Raw genomic sequence first — 14,653 nt, forward strand, 5'->3', positions numbered from 1 at the left:
CTCTCTTCCGGTATTTGAAGGGCTATTGTGTGACAGAAGAATTAGAATTATGCTTGTCTGAGGACCAGCTTAGTCATAAAATCTTAGAATTGGGTGTGACCTCAGAGGTCATCTGATGAGATCCGTACCCAAGCAGGACTCCCATTTACAACATACCAAACCAATAGTCACTTAGCCTTTACATACAATCCTCTAATGATGGAAACCATGCTATTTCCCAAAACAGACAGTTCCATTTTTGACAGCTCTGTTTACTAGGAGGGTTTTTTTTTTTCTAGTTCTGCCCTTTGGAGCCAAGCAGAGTAAATCTAATTTCTCTTGCTTATAACAGCCCTTCAGATACTTGAAAACAATGATTGTGGCCCTCATAAATTTTCTTTTCTCTAGACAAAATGCTGCATTTGAATTTTTGTATGGCATGATGTTAATCCCTTACTATTCTTATTGCTTTCTCAATGCCTTTCCTGAAATACTGCGCAAGGAACGAAATACGATATCCCAGTTATTGTTTTACCAAGACATAGCTATATTTTTAAAGTAATGCCTACATAATATTTGAATTGTTCTCAGTTATGGTTTTTTAATCCCATGTAGGACTTTATACTTATCCCTATTAATTTTCATTTTCTTAGATTCAACCCACCTTTCTAGCCTATTAATCCTTTTTTTAGGTCCTTATTCTCTCATCTAACATGTTCCTCTCAACTTTGGGTTGTTTACAAGTTTAAGGGACTGTGATTTCCCTTGTTCTTTATGATGCTTGACTGTTAAGAGTACTTGTAATATTGTTGACTTAATAGGGTTTTTTAGTCTTTTTCAAATAAATTATTATTACATTTTTTTAACCAAAGTAGAGGTGTTAAATTTAGTGTTGTTAGATTGGGCCCATTATTTTAGGCTGTTGGGTTGTTTTTTTGTTTTTGTTTAGTTTGGATCCTTTCCCTGCTTCAGTTGATATCATGCATAAATTTGTATCATAATCATGTACTTCATGACCATTATGCCTTCAGTCCTGGTTTTTCTATAAGAATGTTGAACAAAGTACTAACCTTCCAAGCACTGCATTAATTATTAGTCTCAGAGTTATTGTTTTTCCAGTTCAAAATCCACCTTAATTGTACTGCCTTCTGGCTTACTTTTTTCTAACTTGTCCAAAAGAATATCTTAAAAGATTTTTGTATGATGCTTTGCCAAAGTGACTTTCTTCCAGTCAAAATCAGAAATGATAAGTCGATCCTGATTTGTTCTTGATAAAACTAGGGTGTGCATAGTGAGTACTGAATGCCTTTCTAAGTGTTCATAAACCATTCCTTAGATGTAACCCAATTTAGAATTCTACCCAGAATTTCATTTCATGTTAAGTTCAGCACTCAGTTACGTGTCTGACATATAAAGTGTGACTCAAGGATCTTACAGACTATTGGAGAAGAGAATGAGCAGAAGGCAAATCTTCAAAAAACCTATGATACAGAGAAGAATGAAATATGTGCAGAGGAGAAGTGTAAGCAGAAGTTGTGAGACATTTGAGAAGGGATTGAAGGATCACTTTTACTTAAAGCTAAGAGGTGACATTGCAGTTGAGCCTTGAAGGAAAGGAATGATTTCAGTAGTCTGAGATGTCAGTAGGACAAGGAAAGAGAAACTCTGATGATGAAGGAGCATCTTAAGGAGTGAATAGTTCTCAATGCTATAAGTTGTAGAGAGGTCAAGGAGAATGAGGACAGAAGAAAAAGGCTGTTTGATTTGGTAACGAGGTCATCAGTTGCTTTGGAAATGACTGTAACATAGTGATGGGGATGACAGCCATGTTGAAAGGGATTGAGAATGAAAAAGTGGTGAGGAAGTAGAGGTAAAGATCATGACCTAATATTGCAAAGAGTTTGGCATCAAAGGGAGAAGAGGATGACAGATTGATAAATTGAGGTGTGTATCAGGAAAATGTTTTTAATGGATAGTAAATGATAATAATCAACACATGTAGTGCTTTAAGATTTACACAGCACTTTATATACATTATTGCATTTTATTCTGGCAACAGCCTTGTCAGGTGGGCACAGCAGGTATCATTATCCGCATTTTGTTCAAATGAGAAAACTGAGGATCAAATTAAGTGATGTTACCTAAATGTATCAGAGGCAGAATTCAGTCTTGAGTCTTCCCATCTCCAAGCCCAGAGTTCTGTTCATTATGCATTGTTAAGAAGATTTGAGTATGTTTTGGTCTAAATAGAAGTTCATTGGCCTATAGTTCAAAGAATTCATCCTTATCCTTGGTTTGAAAATGGGAATATTTGTCCATATCCTGGAGTACCTTTCCCATTCTGTCATTTTTTTCAAAGATCATTGACAGTGGTTTCTAATCACATACAGAATTATTTTATTACCCTAGAATGTAGATCATTTAGGCCTAGTGATTTGAAGAGCAACTAGGAGATCTTCTTTTGACTTATTTGGGGTTCTAATCCTCAGTAACTGTTTTTGTTATCCTTCCCAATCCAAGGATTAGCTAGTAGGTAATGAATTTGACTACAGCAATAAAAAATTCCTATCCCCTAAGGCAATGAAGAGTTTTGTTCTCTGCATTGGTGAAGGGTATGCCCATACTGACAGAATCCCAAATCTTTCAAAATACTGAAACATAGAGTTGAGAAATATTTAGAATTTAATGGTATTCTTTGACCTTTCAAGATCCCAGTCCACTCCCTCTCATTCCCTTCCCTGATCAAATCCTTTACACTTCATATGCATGGCTGTGTTATAATTATGCAGATTATAACACATCAAAACATGATTTACCTTCATTCACCAAGACATCATTGTTACACTTATTTATGAGGTGTAGATAAATTTTTTGCGCACATACAGTAATGCTATTCCAGTTTTGTTTTTCTACAATGCTTACTGGCTAGCAGGCTAAGATAAAATATAAGACTGTCTCCTGAACCCACCTGCCAACAAAGTACACAGACTATGCTTCCCAGGTTAGCCCACTGAGAGGGTGTGATGCTACCCTTATCCACCTGCATATTTTGACAACCTGTAGGTTATTGACCAAAAGATAAACCAAAGATACTACTTAAAGATTGATAGAAGGTTAGAGTAGAAGTGAGGTTCTATAGAGATTGTATTGCTTTAAATATGTCTGCTGTCTATTTTTCTGCCACATAGTCTTCAATTGAAAGTATCATAAGTGTAACCAAGTAAGTTTTGGAGCAAGAGAGGACTCATTCTCATCCAGTGATTCTCTGTGGATGGTGCTATGCTAGATCTGTTACAAACTCACACAAATCTAGTCTTTGCCATCCAGGAGCTGTACTGTAGCCTTTCTTTTCTCTGTTCCTATTCCAACTAGCTGAGCTATGAACTTGGGCCAGGATCCAGAGTAAGATGTCATTATTTTCCTTCACATAAAGGGAGTAGAGGGGAAAGTGGCTGTCCAGTAATCAAGACATGGCTGCTAGAACATTTTCTGAAGATTAATAAAGAAATAAAGGCTTTTTTGGCAAACATTCCCTAAGTATCTGTGTACTAGTTAAGAATCCTAAAATAGGATGAAACCCATACAGTTTACTTTGGAAGTTTTCCAATATTATATTTAAACATCTAGTGTATAACCATGTTGAAAAAACTTAGTTTTTCTAATTTACTGAGTATAAAAATTATGCTACCCTCTCAACAAATAGTTGTATGGCTCACTTTTTATTAGAGATTTCATTAATTTTTTTCAAATTAAATACTTAGGACCAAATTACATGACTGTTATCATAGTGATAGAGATGGCAGTTTGAAAGGAGCTGAAAGTGAAAAGGTGATAAGGAAGTAGAGGCAAGGAGCACAGACTAGTATAGCTAAATAACCCACGTTAAGTTACTTATATAAATTTTTGTACAATATTAATTAGGGATAAAGTAAATATTTGTGAAAATGCCAAGAGAGCTTAGATTTACCTTGTATTAGAGACAGTCTTTTTTTAATTGTAAAAATGAGGAAATATTTTAACTTTTTAGCAAGTCTAGATCTATTCCATCTAAACTGATTATGTCGTGTATCTCTTCTCCAACCATTTCTCCTTCTTTCTACTCAAGATTCATAATCGATATGAAGGCAAGGATATTTCAAAACACAAACGGAATTTGGCCATAGCAGGTGGTGTGACATTGTCTGTAATAGTATCTCCGGTCGTAGCTGCAGTAACTGTAGGTAAGCAAATACTGAACACCTTCAGAGAATTTTGAAGTTGATGTTAAATATCAAAGGTTCCATTTGAAAATGATAAAAAATATGCCTTTTGTATAAAAATTAACAATAATTTATGTATTAAGGAATATTATTTTTTAATACTTAGTGTAGAGACTGGAACTTAATTCTAGTACAGATTATTAAAATTTTAATGGCACAAGTTATTTTTGTATACATATCCAAGTTTGAACTCTGGCACTTTTATTTTGTACTCATCATCCCTTAAAAATGCTTTCCAACTCTCATTTTTTCAGTGTTTTACTTTTTGGTTCATAATGACATTTAATTTAAATTCTCTTTTTTTTAAGGCATTGGTGTTCCTATTATGTTGGCTTATGTTTATGGAGTCGTTCCAATATCTCTCTGTCGAAGTGGAGGTTGTGGAGTGTCAGCAGGCAATGGAAAGGGAGTCAGGATCGAATTTGATGATGAAAATGATATAAATATTGGTGGAACAAATATAGCAGTAGGTAAGCCTTTTAACCAAAGGAAGCATATTACCTGAGAGTAAAAGCATGAAAGTGATCAAATATGATCCAGAATCTGAAGATGTGGGTTTGAATCCTCGCTTTGCCATTTAGTCTCCCATTTGACTAAAGACAAGGCACTTAACCTTTTAGCACTGACTTTCTCATCTGTAAAACCTGGAAGATTGAACAAAATAAGCTCAAGATCTCTTTCACCTCTAAATCAATGACTCTGTAATCATAAGTGATAGAATCCTACTGCCCTTTGTATTTATTTGGACTAGCTTGAATGCAGGCCTGTTTTCTAAGGTAAAGAGGCGTGCAGTGTAGTCCAAGTTTACATCAGTTTTCTAGGCTTCCATATTCAATTCAGCAAGCCATCATTAAGCACCAAGTGTGTGCCAAGTGCAGGGATAAAAAGACAAAGCACAACAGCTTCTTCCCTTAAGCAGCTTATATTTGATTAGATCTTACACTGTCATATTGAACTTGTAGTTCATTAAAACTCAACAGATCTTTTTCATATCTGCTGATAACTAGCTATGCCTTTCCCCACATTGTACTTCTAAAGTTGATTTTTTTAAACTCATGGGTAAGATTTTACATTCATCCCATTAAATTTCATCTTATTAGATTTAGTCCAGTGTTCTATCCTTTCAAGATTTTTCTGAATCCTGACTGTCATTGTCCAGTGTGGGAATTGTTTCTCCCAGATTTGTATTATCTGCACCTTTTATAAGCATACTCTCTGTTATTTATTCAAGTCATTAATAAAAATATTAAATAGCATAAAACCAGTAATGACTATTGGATAGGTCTATCCATTCAAGCCACCTTCAAACCCACCTAATCATTGCTTCCACATTTCTTCATCTTTTTCAAAGAGCGATGTGAGAAACATTTATCCAGTGTATTTTCCTTATCTTCCAATTGAGTGGCAACGTTACAGTGTTAAAAAGAAGCAAGGTTAGTGTGGTATGACCTGTCCTTAATGGAACCATGTTGACTTTTGTAATTAGCTCTTCCTTTTCTAGGTGTTCTCTAAGCCATCTTTTTAATAATATGTTCTCAAATTATTCCTAGAATTGAAGTCACATCATTGGCCTATAGCTTGAGGATGCTATTCTTGTTCTGAATTTTGTTGTTGTTGTTTTTGAGCACAGTATTTAAGGGACAGCCCGTCTCCTTTGGTACTTCTGTTCTGCACAGTCATTGGCTCAACAGTCATATCTGCTACTTCTTTTAGGCTCAGGAATGTAGTTAATATTGGGCGGATGACCTGAATTCCTCAGGGGCAACTAATTTCTCTTCATACTTCATCAGAAAAATAGAATCAAAATAGGATCCCAACAGCTTTTTCTTTTCTTCATTGTCAATTATTTCCCATCTGTATTGCTGGTCTCTCTTCAGACCTCATTATCCCTGATATTTCTGCAGCATTTAACACATTTAACACCTTTACCCCTTCTTTGATCGTATCTCATCCTTTGGTTTTTGTGATATTTCTCTTTTTTTCCACTTACAGGTCTATTTCTACTCCTCTGAGCTTTTTCTTGGCTCTCCTTGAGTGCTTTTTCTTCGCTTTCTTCTATGGCAGTATTTTACTAAAGCCCTGTCCTTTGCTCTTAATTTCTCATCTATACCTTCTCTTGTCACAATCAAATCGGTTACCTTGGTAGAGTATTCCCTTGCACTTGAGGTCCGTCTAGTCCCTCATTGAAATCTTGTACTTTTTTATATGAATACTTTTCATAACTGAGAGTGATAATCTATACTTGGATCTCCTGCTATTACCTTCAGCTCAGTATATTTTCAAAATCAAACTAACCTGCCCCATAAAATTTCGCACTTCTGATTTTTCTGTTGCGGTTAATAGCACCACCATTCTCCAAGTTATCCAGGCTTTAAATGTCTGTCATCTTTCAGTCTTTCTTCTTCCACCACTCCACATCCAGTAATTTCCTAAATTCTGTCAACTATGTCTCTGTAGTCTCCTGGCACTAGTGGTTATGCCCATGGCCTCCTTTGCCTGCATCACTTCTAAATAGTAATAAATTGGCCAAATACATTAAAAGAACAATAATAAAAAAGGGGTAAGAAATTTCCACAGGGGAAACTTAACAGAAAAGCCATTGGAAATACACAAAATAGAGTCTTTTATGATGAATTGATGCAGTGGGATAAAGTAAATAAAGGAGAAATCTCTTGCAGAAAGAAAATACAACACTACGAGTCTAACAACTATAGACATGCCCTTCCAGAAGAAAGAATGGAACAGTAATGAGAGCCTTCCAGGGAGGTTTAAAAGCTTGATAAGAGAATTAAAGAAAAGTAAAATGATAGAAATTAGCTCTTTTAAAAAAAACTTTATCATTCCTTCTTTACCTAAGCAAATTAATGAACTTTCCACCTTATGTTATCTTACCAAGTATATAAGTGTTTCATGTAGACATGAACCCTTCAGAACTAAATTGAAAGAATTATGATGTTTAGGTCAAAGCCAGTCAAGTTTTTTGAGAGACTTAGATCCTATCTTGTGGCATTTTCTTGATTATATGTTCAGTCAGTATTCATTAGTTGTGCTGTTCATACAAGCATTTTTTCTGCCTCCATCCATCTTACCTTGGAATTTCATTTTTACCTTGAAATTTTCAACAGTTATAATCAAACTCATTTCAGTTTTTTGAAAATGTTTTTTATTTAGATGCAACTTCAGTAGCAGAAGCACGCCACAACCCTAGCATAGGGGAAGGCAGTGTTGGTGGACTGACTGGTAGTTTGAGTGCTAGTGGAAGCCACATGGATCGAATAGGAGCCATTCGAGACAACTTAAGTGAAACAGCCAGCACTATGGCACTCGCCGGAGCTAGTATAACAGGGAGTCTATCAGGAAGTGCGATGGTCAACTGTTTTAACCGGTAAGAAATGTTCTGTACACTGTGACAACCATAGTGAGCTGGTTATGGAATCATTAGAGCCTAAGGCATTATCAATGAAAATTATCTCATCAAATTGAACTACTCTATAGCTTATAATTTGCTAATAGCATGATTCCCATAGACTTAATTTGTCAAAGTTTGTTTTTTTTTTTAATTAAATTTATTTATTTAACTTTTAACATTCATTTTCACAAAATTTTGGGTTACAGATTTTCTCCCCTTTTATCCCCTCCCCCCCCAAACACCAAGCATTCTAATTGCCCCTATGACCAATCTGCTCTCTCTTCTATCATCCCTCTCTGCCCTTGTCTCCATCTTCTCTTCTGTCCTGTAGGGCCAGATAGCTTTCTATACCCCTTTACCTGTATTTCTTATTTCCTAGTGGCAAGAACATTACTCGACAGTTGATCCTAACACTTTGAGTTCCAACTTCTTTACCTCCCTCCTTCTCCACCCCTTCCCTTTGGAAGGCAAGCAATTCAATATAGGCCAAATCTGTGTAGTTTTGCAAATGACTTCCATAATAGTTGTGTTGTATAGGACTAACTATATTTCCCTCCATCCTATCCTGTCCCCCATTACTTCTATTCTCTTTTGATCCTGTCCCTCCCCATGAGTGTCGACCTCAAATTGCACTCTCCTCCCCATGCCCTCCCTTCTATCATCCCCCCCACCCTGCTTATCCCCTTATCCCCCACTTTCCTGTATTGTAAGATAGGTTTTCATACCAAAATGAGTGTGCATTTTATTCATTCCTTTAGTGGAATGTGATGAGAGTAGACTTCATGTTTTTCTCTTTGTCAAAGTTTTTAAAAAATAGTTCGAGTTGAAAAAAATTAATCAAGATTGTAATCTGACCCTTTTATAGATCAGAAAAGAGTAATATTATTTTTGTGTTCTAAATATTGGAAACTCAAAATAAAACACTACACCGTCAGTTTCTCAGAACAGAATTTGTCATAGGTGTTTTATTTAATAATTAAAATTTTATATTTTAAATTACTATTGAATTACCTGACACTGAACTTAACTTTTTTTGTTGTGTCTTCATTCTCAGTAATTGAGAGTAAACATTTATCCAGTGTTTGAAATAAAAAGAGTAAGAAAAATTTTCTAGCTTACTATCTTACCTTTTCTTATCTTTGATTCTACATTACTTGTGGCTTGCCATTATTTATGAGCCATGATCATATGTAGATTTATCTTTTTAAGTAGAAGTATTATGTGTTAAAAGGTAATACAGAATAAATTAGAGTTTCTATGCTACATAAGTCTTATCAGAGTTCTTGATCTTAAAACAAATATTTTTTGCTACAGTATACATCATTTGGATCTTTACGTCTCATTTGTAAAATTCATGTAATTCATTTGATCACTTTTAGCATAGGATATTTTGACTCACTGTTTCTGCAAAATGTTGTTATTCAAACTTGATTCTAAGTGGATTTACTTTGAAATAGAAAGATTACAAGATCTAGAGTCTGAAAATAAGAATAGAGTAAGTTAAAATTCTTTCAAGATTTATTTTCTGTTGCTATGTGAGTATCCTGCTCAGCATTTAGCTCATTATCACTGTTCAGTCTAAACTGATAGTACAGTATTCTTGTGTTTCAGTTGACTTAAGCAATCAAGTAAGATTTACCCTTTTAAGCCAGAACTTTGGAAACTAATTTTGTAGTTGTTTCTATAGTAACCATTCTCATTTACAGGGCTAAATATTTTTTTTTCCACAAAAGAGTTTCTTATTCTTAACACGTTATTCTGGCATTACATATAACTTTGAATTTTTCTTATTTATATTTTTTTCCCACCTCCCCAAGGTTGGAAGTACAAGCGGATGTACAGAAAGAACGGTACAGTCTAAGTGGAGAATCTGGCACAGTCAGCTTGGGAACAGTTAGTGATAATGCCAGTACCAAAGCAATGGCAGGATCCATCCTAAATTCCTACATCCCACTGGACAAGTAAGGAAAAATTTAGTTAAAATTAAGAAGAATAAATTTTTTAGATGAGATTAATTTTAAGAGAACTAAGTCAAATGATAGTGATTCTAATCAGCAAGTTTCTCACTTTGAAATGGAAATAATATGAAATTATACAATAAAATTGTCAAAACAAAAAAAATTATAAAAGGAGTATAGGGAACAAAGCGTTTTTTTTTTTTGTTAAGACAGTTGTGGTTGTAGCATAGAAGCTGATGTTCTCCAGTCTTGGTACTGTTGTTTAGAAGGAAAGTAGGGTTTGGACACCTAGGTGGGGCAGTAGACAGAGTACTGGACCTGAAATCAGGAATACTCATCTTCCTGAGTTCAAATCTGGCCTCAGACCCTTTTAGCTGTGGGCTAGTCATTTAACCTTGTTTCCCTCAGTTTCCTCATCTGTAAAATGAGTTGGTGAAGAAAATGTCAAACCACTCTAGTGTCTTTGCCAAGGAAACCCTAAATGGGGTCACAAAGAGTCGTACACAACTGAAAAATGACTGAACAAGGCATTGGAAGAGAAGAGGCCTTATTTAAAGCGAATAGTTTTTATAATACTTTTGAAAAAAGTTTTTAACCCCCCCCTTCCCCCCAAAGAAATAGACCTTTGGCACCAGCCAAATGAAAGTAATAAAAGTGGAAAAGAAACTCATTTTCGTTTAGCTGTTTCTGAATGGAATTTTAGCATTTCTTGTACCATTTTGAAGTTATTTTTGACCATTATCATCAAATTTTTACAGCTAATTTGTTAAAGTTAATTCCTCTTAACTTTAAATCAGATGCTTATATACATCATGAATTTTATGTTTCAGAGAAGGCAATAGTATGGAGGTACAAGTCGATATTGAATCAAAACCAGCCAAATTCCGACACAACAGTGGAAGCAGTAGCGTGGAGGATGGCAGTAGTGCTCTTGGCCGTGGTCATGCTGGTGGTTCATCCAGTGGTGTGCCAGAAGGTAAATCCAGTGCCACCAAGTGGTCCAAAGAAACAGTGAGCAAAAAACCTAAAGGTAAACTGAGGAAAAAGAGTAGCATGAAGATAAATGAGACCAGAGAGGACATGGATGCACAGCTATTAGAGCAGCAGAGCACGAACTCCAGTGAGTTTGACTCGCCATCTCTCAGTGACAGCATTCCATCTGTGGCTGACTCCCACTCGAGTCATTTTTCTGAATTCAGTTGCTCTGACTTGGAAAGCATGAAGACTTCTTGTAGTCATGGCTCCAATGATTATCATACACGCTTTGCTACTGTTAGCATTCTTCCTGAGGTAGAGAACGACCGCCTGGAAAACTCTCCCCATCCAAATGGCATTCCTGTGCTGACCACCCCTGCGGAAGTGCCACCGTTGAGTTATATTGCTGAAGAGTGTGGGAGCAGTGTGACGATGGCCAGTGTAGATCTCTGTTTTGGTGGGGGACTAAAGGAAACAAATAACAATGATTCACAACAGGTTATGGAATTAAATGCTACAATTCAAACTGAAATTTAGGCCTGTAAATGCTGCAAGATATTTACCACTGAACAGCCCTATCTGGAGCTGGTTGAACTACCTGTGACTACTGTAAGTTTCAAGTTACCAGCAGAAGCCAGGTTTCATAATAATGCAGTTAGATTTTATATGTAACAAGGCAAAATGCTTCATGTGGATCTTAGTTATCAAACTTTGTGAAGTGAAATGAAGCTTTAAAAGTGCATTACAACAGGACAATAAACCATAAGATGAAAGCTAATGTTTTGTGTGTTTGCCACAAAACTTTGCTTTAAAGTACATACTTGTGTATTCAGATAGAAATTTGGCTTAATTTATAATGGGTATATAAAATACTAATGTAGTTCTACAACATTCTCATGAAAACTTGAGACTTTCTGATAAATGGGTAGTGGCAATTTATTGAAAACCACTAAGGGATATTGTTTAAAAGAAACATGAGTCTCCCAGGATCCTTGCAGATTATTCTACAATAGCTGATGTCCTTTATAACATTTCTACTCATAACTGGGCACAAATTTTTTTTTCCCTTGTGGGATAAATCATATGCAACGTCACTATACAGAGCTTAATGCAGCCCATTTACTACTGTTTGGATACTTGTACACTTTGAGCAATGTTATGGCAATTTTTGCACAACTTTGAAATAGAGAAACATGGTACGTGGTATATTTTGTATAGTGTTTATATCACCTTACTAGAAAGGTATAATGGTAACTTAAGTAGACAAACAGCAACAAATAATGATAAGATATATACAAAATGTAAAGTAAGACTCCATTGGTTTATAAGCATTTTAAAGAAACAGTTACATTTTGCATTAAGGGGAAGAATGTGCCCCACTGATTCTTGGTGCCTTTGGAGTAGACTGGGTTTTAAGTGCCTGGTTGTTTGAGGATTTTGCTGTGTTGTTTTCCAGAACATCCTCTTTGGCTACCTTGAATTTAAAGAAAAACTACAGAACCTAAAATGACTGTGGTAGATAGGGAAACACATAATTCTTATTGCTGCTGATGATGAAAAAGTATTAGCCTACCAAAGACTCCCTAGGCTTTAGTGGACAGCTTTTACATAACAGCAGTTTGCAACACACATCCCATCTCCAATTATTGAATTAAAGCACAGTGCAGTGCTTGCACAGGTATAAAAGGCAGATTCTCAGTATGGCCAGCTTAATTCCTTTTAACTTTTGCTTTACAAAAGAAGGTGACTGGCCAAAATGCATGCACTGTTAACTTTCCTGCCTAATTCACTAAAATGCAAAGCAAGTGATTCTGAAAAAACAGTAAAAATGTTCTCTTCTATGTTTCTTGTAAGTATTGCCATTATGGTGCTACCGAGAGTTTTAGTTTGGTTAAAAACAAAAATGCCATGGGCTGCAATCCTTTTCCATGATTCTTCCTTACCAGTTCCATTAATATGCTTATAACACTAGTGCCAGTTATGTTATTTGATAATGCTTGTTATGATATTTGTATATTTGTTTGCGATCCAATTTTGCTCAATAATATGCGTGTAAACTGCATACCTGAAATAAATATAAGTACTAATATTTTATTGCCTTTTGATTTGTGCATAAACTTCTTTTATAAGAATGACAATATTCATTTACTATGTAGGAGTTTTCATAAAGATTGCCAGCCATCAAGATAGTTCTAATTCTGAGCCCAAATTATAATCTGATCTCAGCAGATAATTAGCCAAAAGAATACAAGATACACAAGATGCAATTAAGCTGTTAAACATCACAGGCCCAAGTACAGATTGGGACACTGCACTGGAAGTCTTCTTCCAGCTTGACATCAAACCCCAAATAGTTATTTTGGGATCCAGTCATTCAACTAGTTCCAGATGCACAATGTACTGTCATCTTGCCTTACATAGTTTTCACAAGAATAGCATGAAAAGTCCTATCAAATGCATTGTTAAAATACAGGTAAACTAAACAGCATTTCCTCAGTCTACTAGTTTAATCCATCAGTAATGTAAGGTTAGTATGGCATGACCTGTTCTTGATGACACTTTTTTTCCCTCACCTTTTGAGACCATTATCTTTCTCTAATCCTGCAGTGCTTCTCTTATTCTCCACAGCCTCTAAAAAGTCCCTGACAGTGGCTCACCAACTGCCTCTGACGATTGTTAGTATGCTAGAGTGAAGTTCTTCTGGACTAGGTGACTTGGCTTCATCACAGGCCGTGAATTGTGCTTTCCTGCTGTCTCCTTAGTTTGAATGTTAGTTCCCTCTTGGCCATATTTGTCCTTTCTGAGATACTATGTCTCTTTCCTCTGAACTCACTAAAATGTGAGGTCAGATGTCATGGGATAGTAGGGACAGGGGAATAATTTGCCAAACTGTCTAGCATTCTTTCCTTTCTTTTTTTTAAAATTTTCAGCAATCTGGGTGAAGTGACTTGCCCAGGGTCACACAGCTAATAAGTGTCAGGTAGGATTTGAATTCAGGTCCTCCTGACTTCAGGATCAGTGCTCTATCCACTGGGCCCTCTATATGCTCCTAGCATTCTTTCTTGCCGAATAACACAAAACTGTCAACTTTTTGTCTCAAAGACACTGAAACATGAACTTAAGAATTTCTTTTAACAGAACGTCAGCACTCTATTAAATGTTGGCAACTGCAACCCAAAAGAACAAATAATCACTTGGCCTTCTTGGATCCCTTCCAACTTCTCTGTGTCTATAAAGTGACATGTGCTTTGCCAGTGGTAGTTGCTAAGTAAATGTTACTGACTGAAAATTAACTAATACCAGATACTGTTTACCCCTGAGGTTTTTGTTTGTTTTTTTTTGCTTCTGGTTGAGGTTGTTGCAGTCATTAGATGCCACCTCACTTACACTCTCCAGTATATTGTGATTTCAGTTGTGCCATCTGCTGGGACTTGGAAATACATATGTGTATTGAATTTCTTGGAAAGACAAAGTAGTAGGATGTGACCTGTATTTCAGCAATTTTCCAAATCATTCTCAGCAAACCAATTTTGTTAGATTCCCAGCCTTTTCTGTCAAACGTCTGATTCAAATTCCAACTTAAGCTGTCAAAATTTTAACTTCTTTTGTAGTATACTATACCTTCATAATGTTCATGAGCCTTAGCTATATTCCTGCCCATAATTTGATTGCTGCTTTTTTTCTCCTTCTAAGTATACTTGTCCCATCCCATCTCAATCTATCCCAGCCTGTGGTAGATTTTTCTGAAGCAAATCTTAAAGGATATCTTAGTATTGGCGTGTATATGCCTGTGACTTTAAGTGCTTGTCTTCCTTTTAGTTACCTTTTTAATTTTTTCTCTAGTATGTTATATACATTGCTCATGCTGTTTTCTCACTTTGTAGTTTTCCTTAAAGTTAATACTATAAATAGGCCCCTTAGATCTGTTACATAAAAGCATTCTGTATGTAACAACTTTTGTGAAATAGCACATAAATTAAAAGCTTTACAAAACAATTTTCTCACAGTCTTTTGTGATTAGTAGTACAAACTCCATTTTACTGATGAGAAAACGGAGGTTCTTAGGATTCAAG

General features: G+C 35.7%; 1 protein-coding gene across 17 annotated transcripts in view; it reads left to right on the plus strand.

Annotated features, from left to right (window-relative positions):
- The window catches only part of RNF19A (ring finger protein 19A, RBR E3 ubiquitin protein ligase), a 103,331-nt gene that overhangs the window by 64,215 nt on the left and 24,463 nt on the right, over positions 1-14,653 (plus strand). For 14 of the 17 annotated variants that reach the window (XR_011965825.1, XR_011965833.1, XR_011965830.1 and 11 more), the window contains 5 exons: positions 4,085-4,199; positions 4,547-4,708; positions 7,410-7,623; positions 9,465-9,608; positions 10,436-11,189. Coding sequence is in view for 1 of the 17 variants with exons in the window: in XM_072603398.1 (XP_072459499.1) it covers positions 4,085-4,199; positions 4,547-4,708; positions 7,410-7,623; positions 9,465-9,608; positions 10,436-11,117 (1,317 nt within the window). In the remaining 16 variants the exon portion in view is untranslated. Of the gene's footprint in view, positions 1-4,084; positions 4,200-4,546; positions 4,709-7,409; positions 7,624-9,464; positions 9,609-10,435; positions 12,670-13,208; positions 13,350-14,653 lie in introns of those variants that run through there. The other 3 variants (XR_011965826.1, XR_011965832.1, XM_072603398.1) reach the window with 2 other exon arrangements.

This window comes from Notamacropus eugenii, chromosome 4 (assembly GCF_028372415.1).
Source record: "Notamacropus eugenii isolate mMacEug1 chromosome 4, mMacEug1.pri_v2, whole genome shotgun sequence".
NCBI lineage: Eukaryota > Metazoa > Chordata > Mammalia > Diprotodontia > Macropodidae > Notamacropus > Notamacropus eugenii.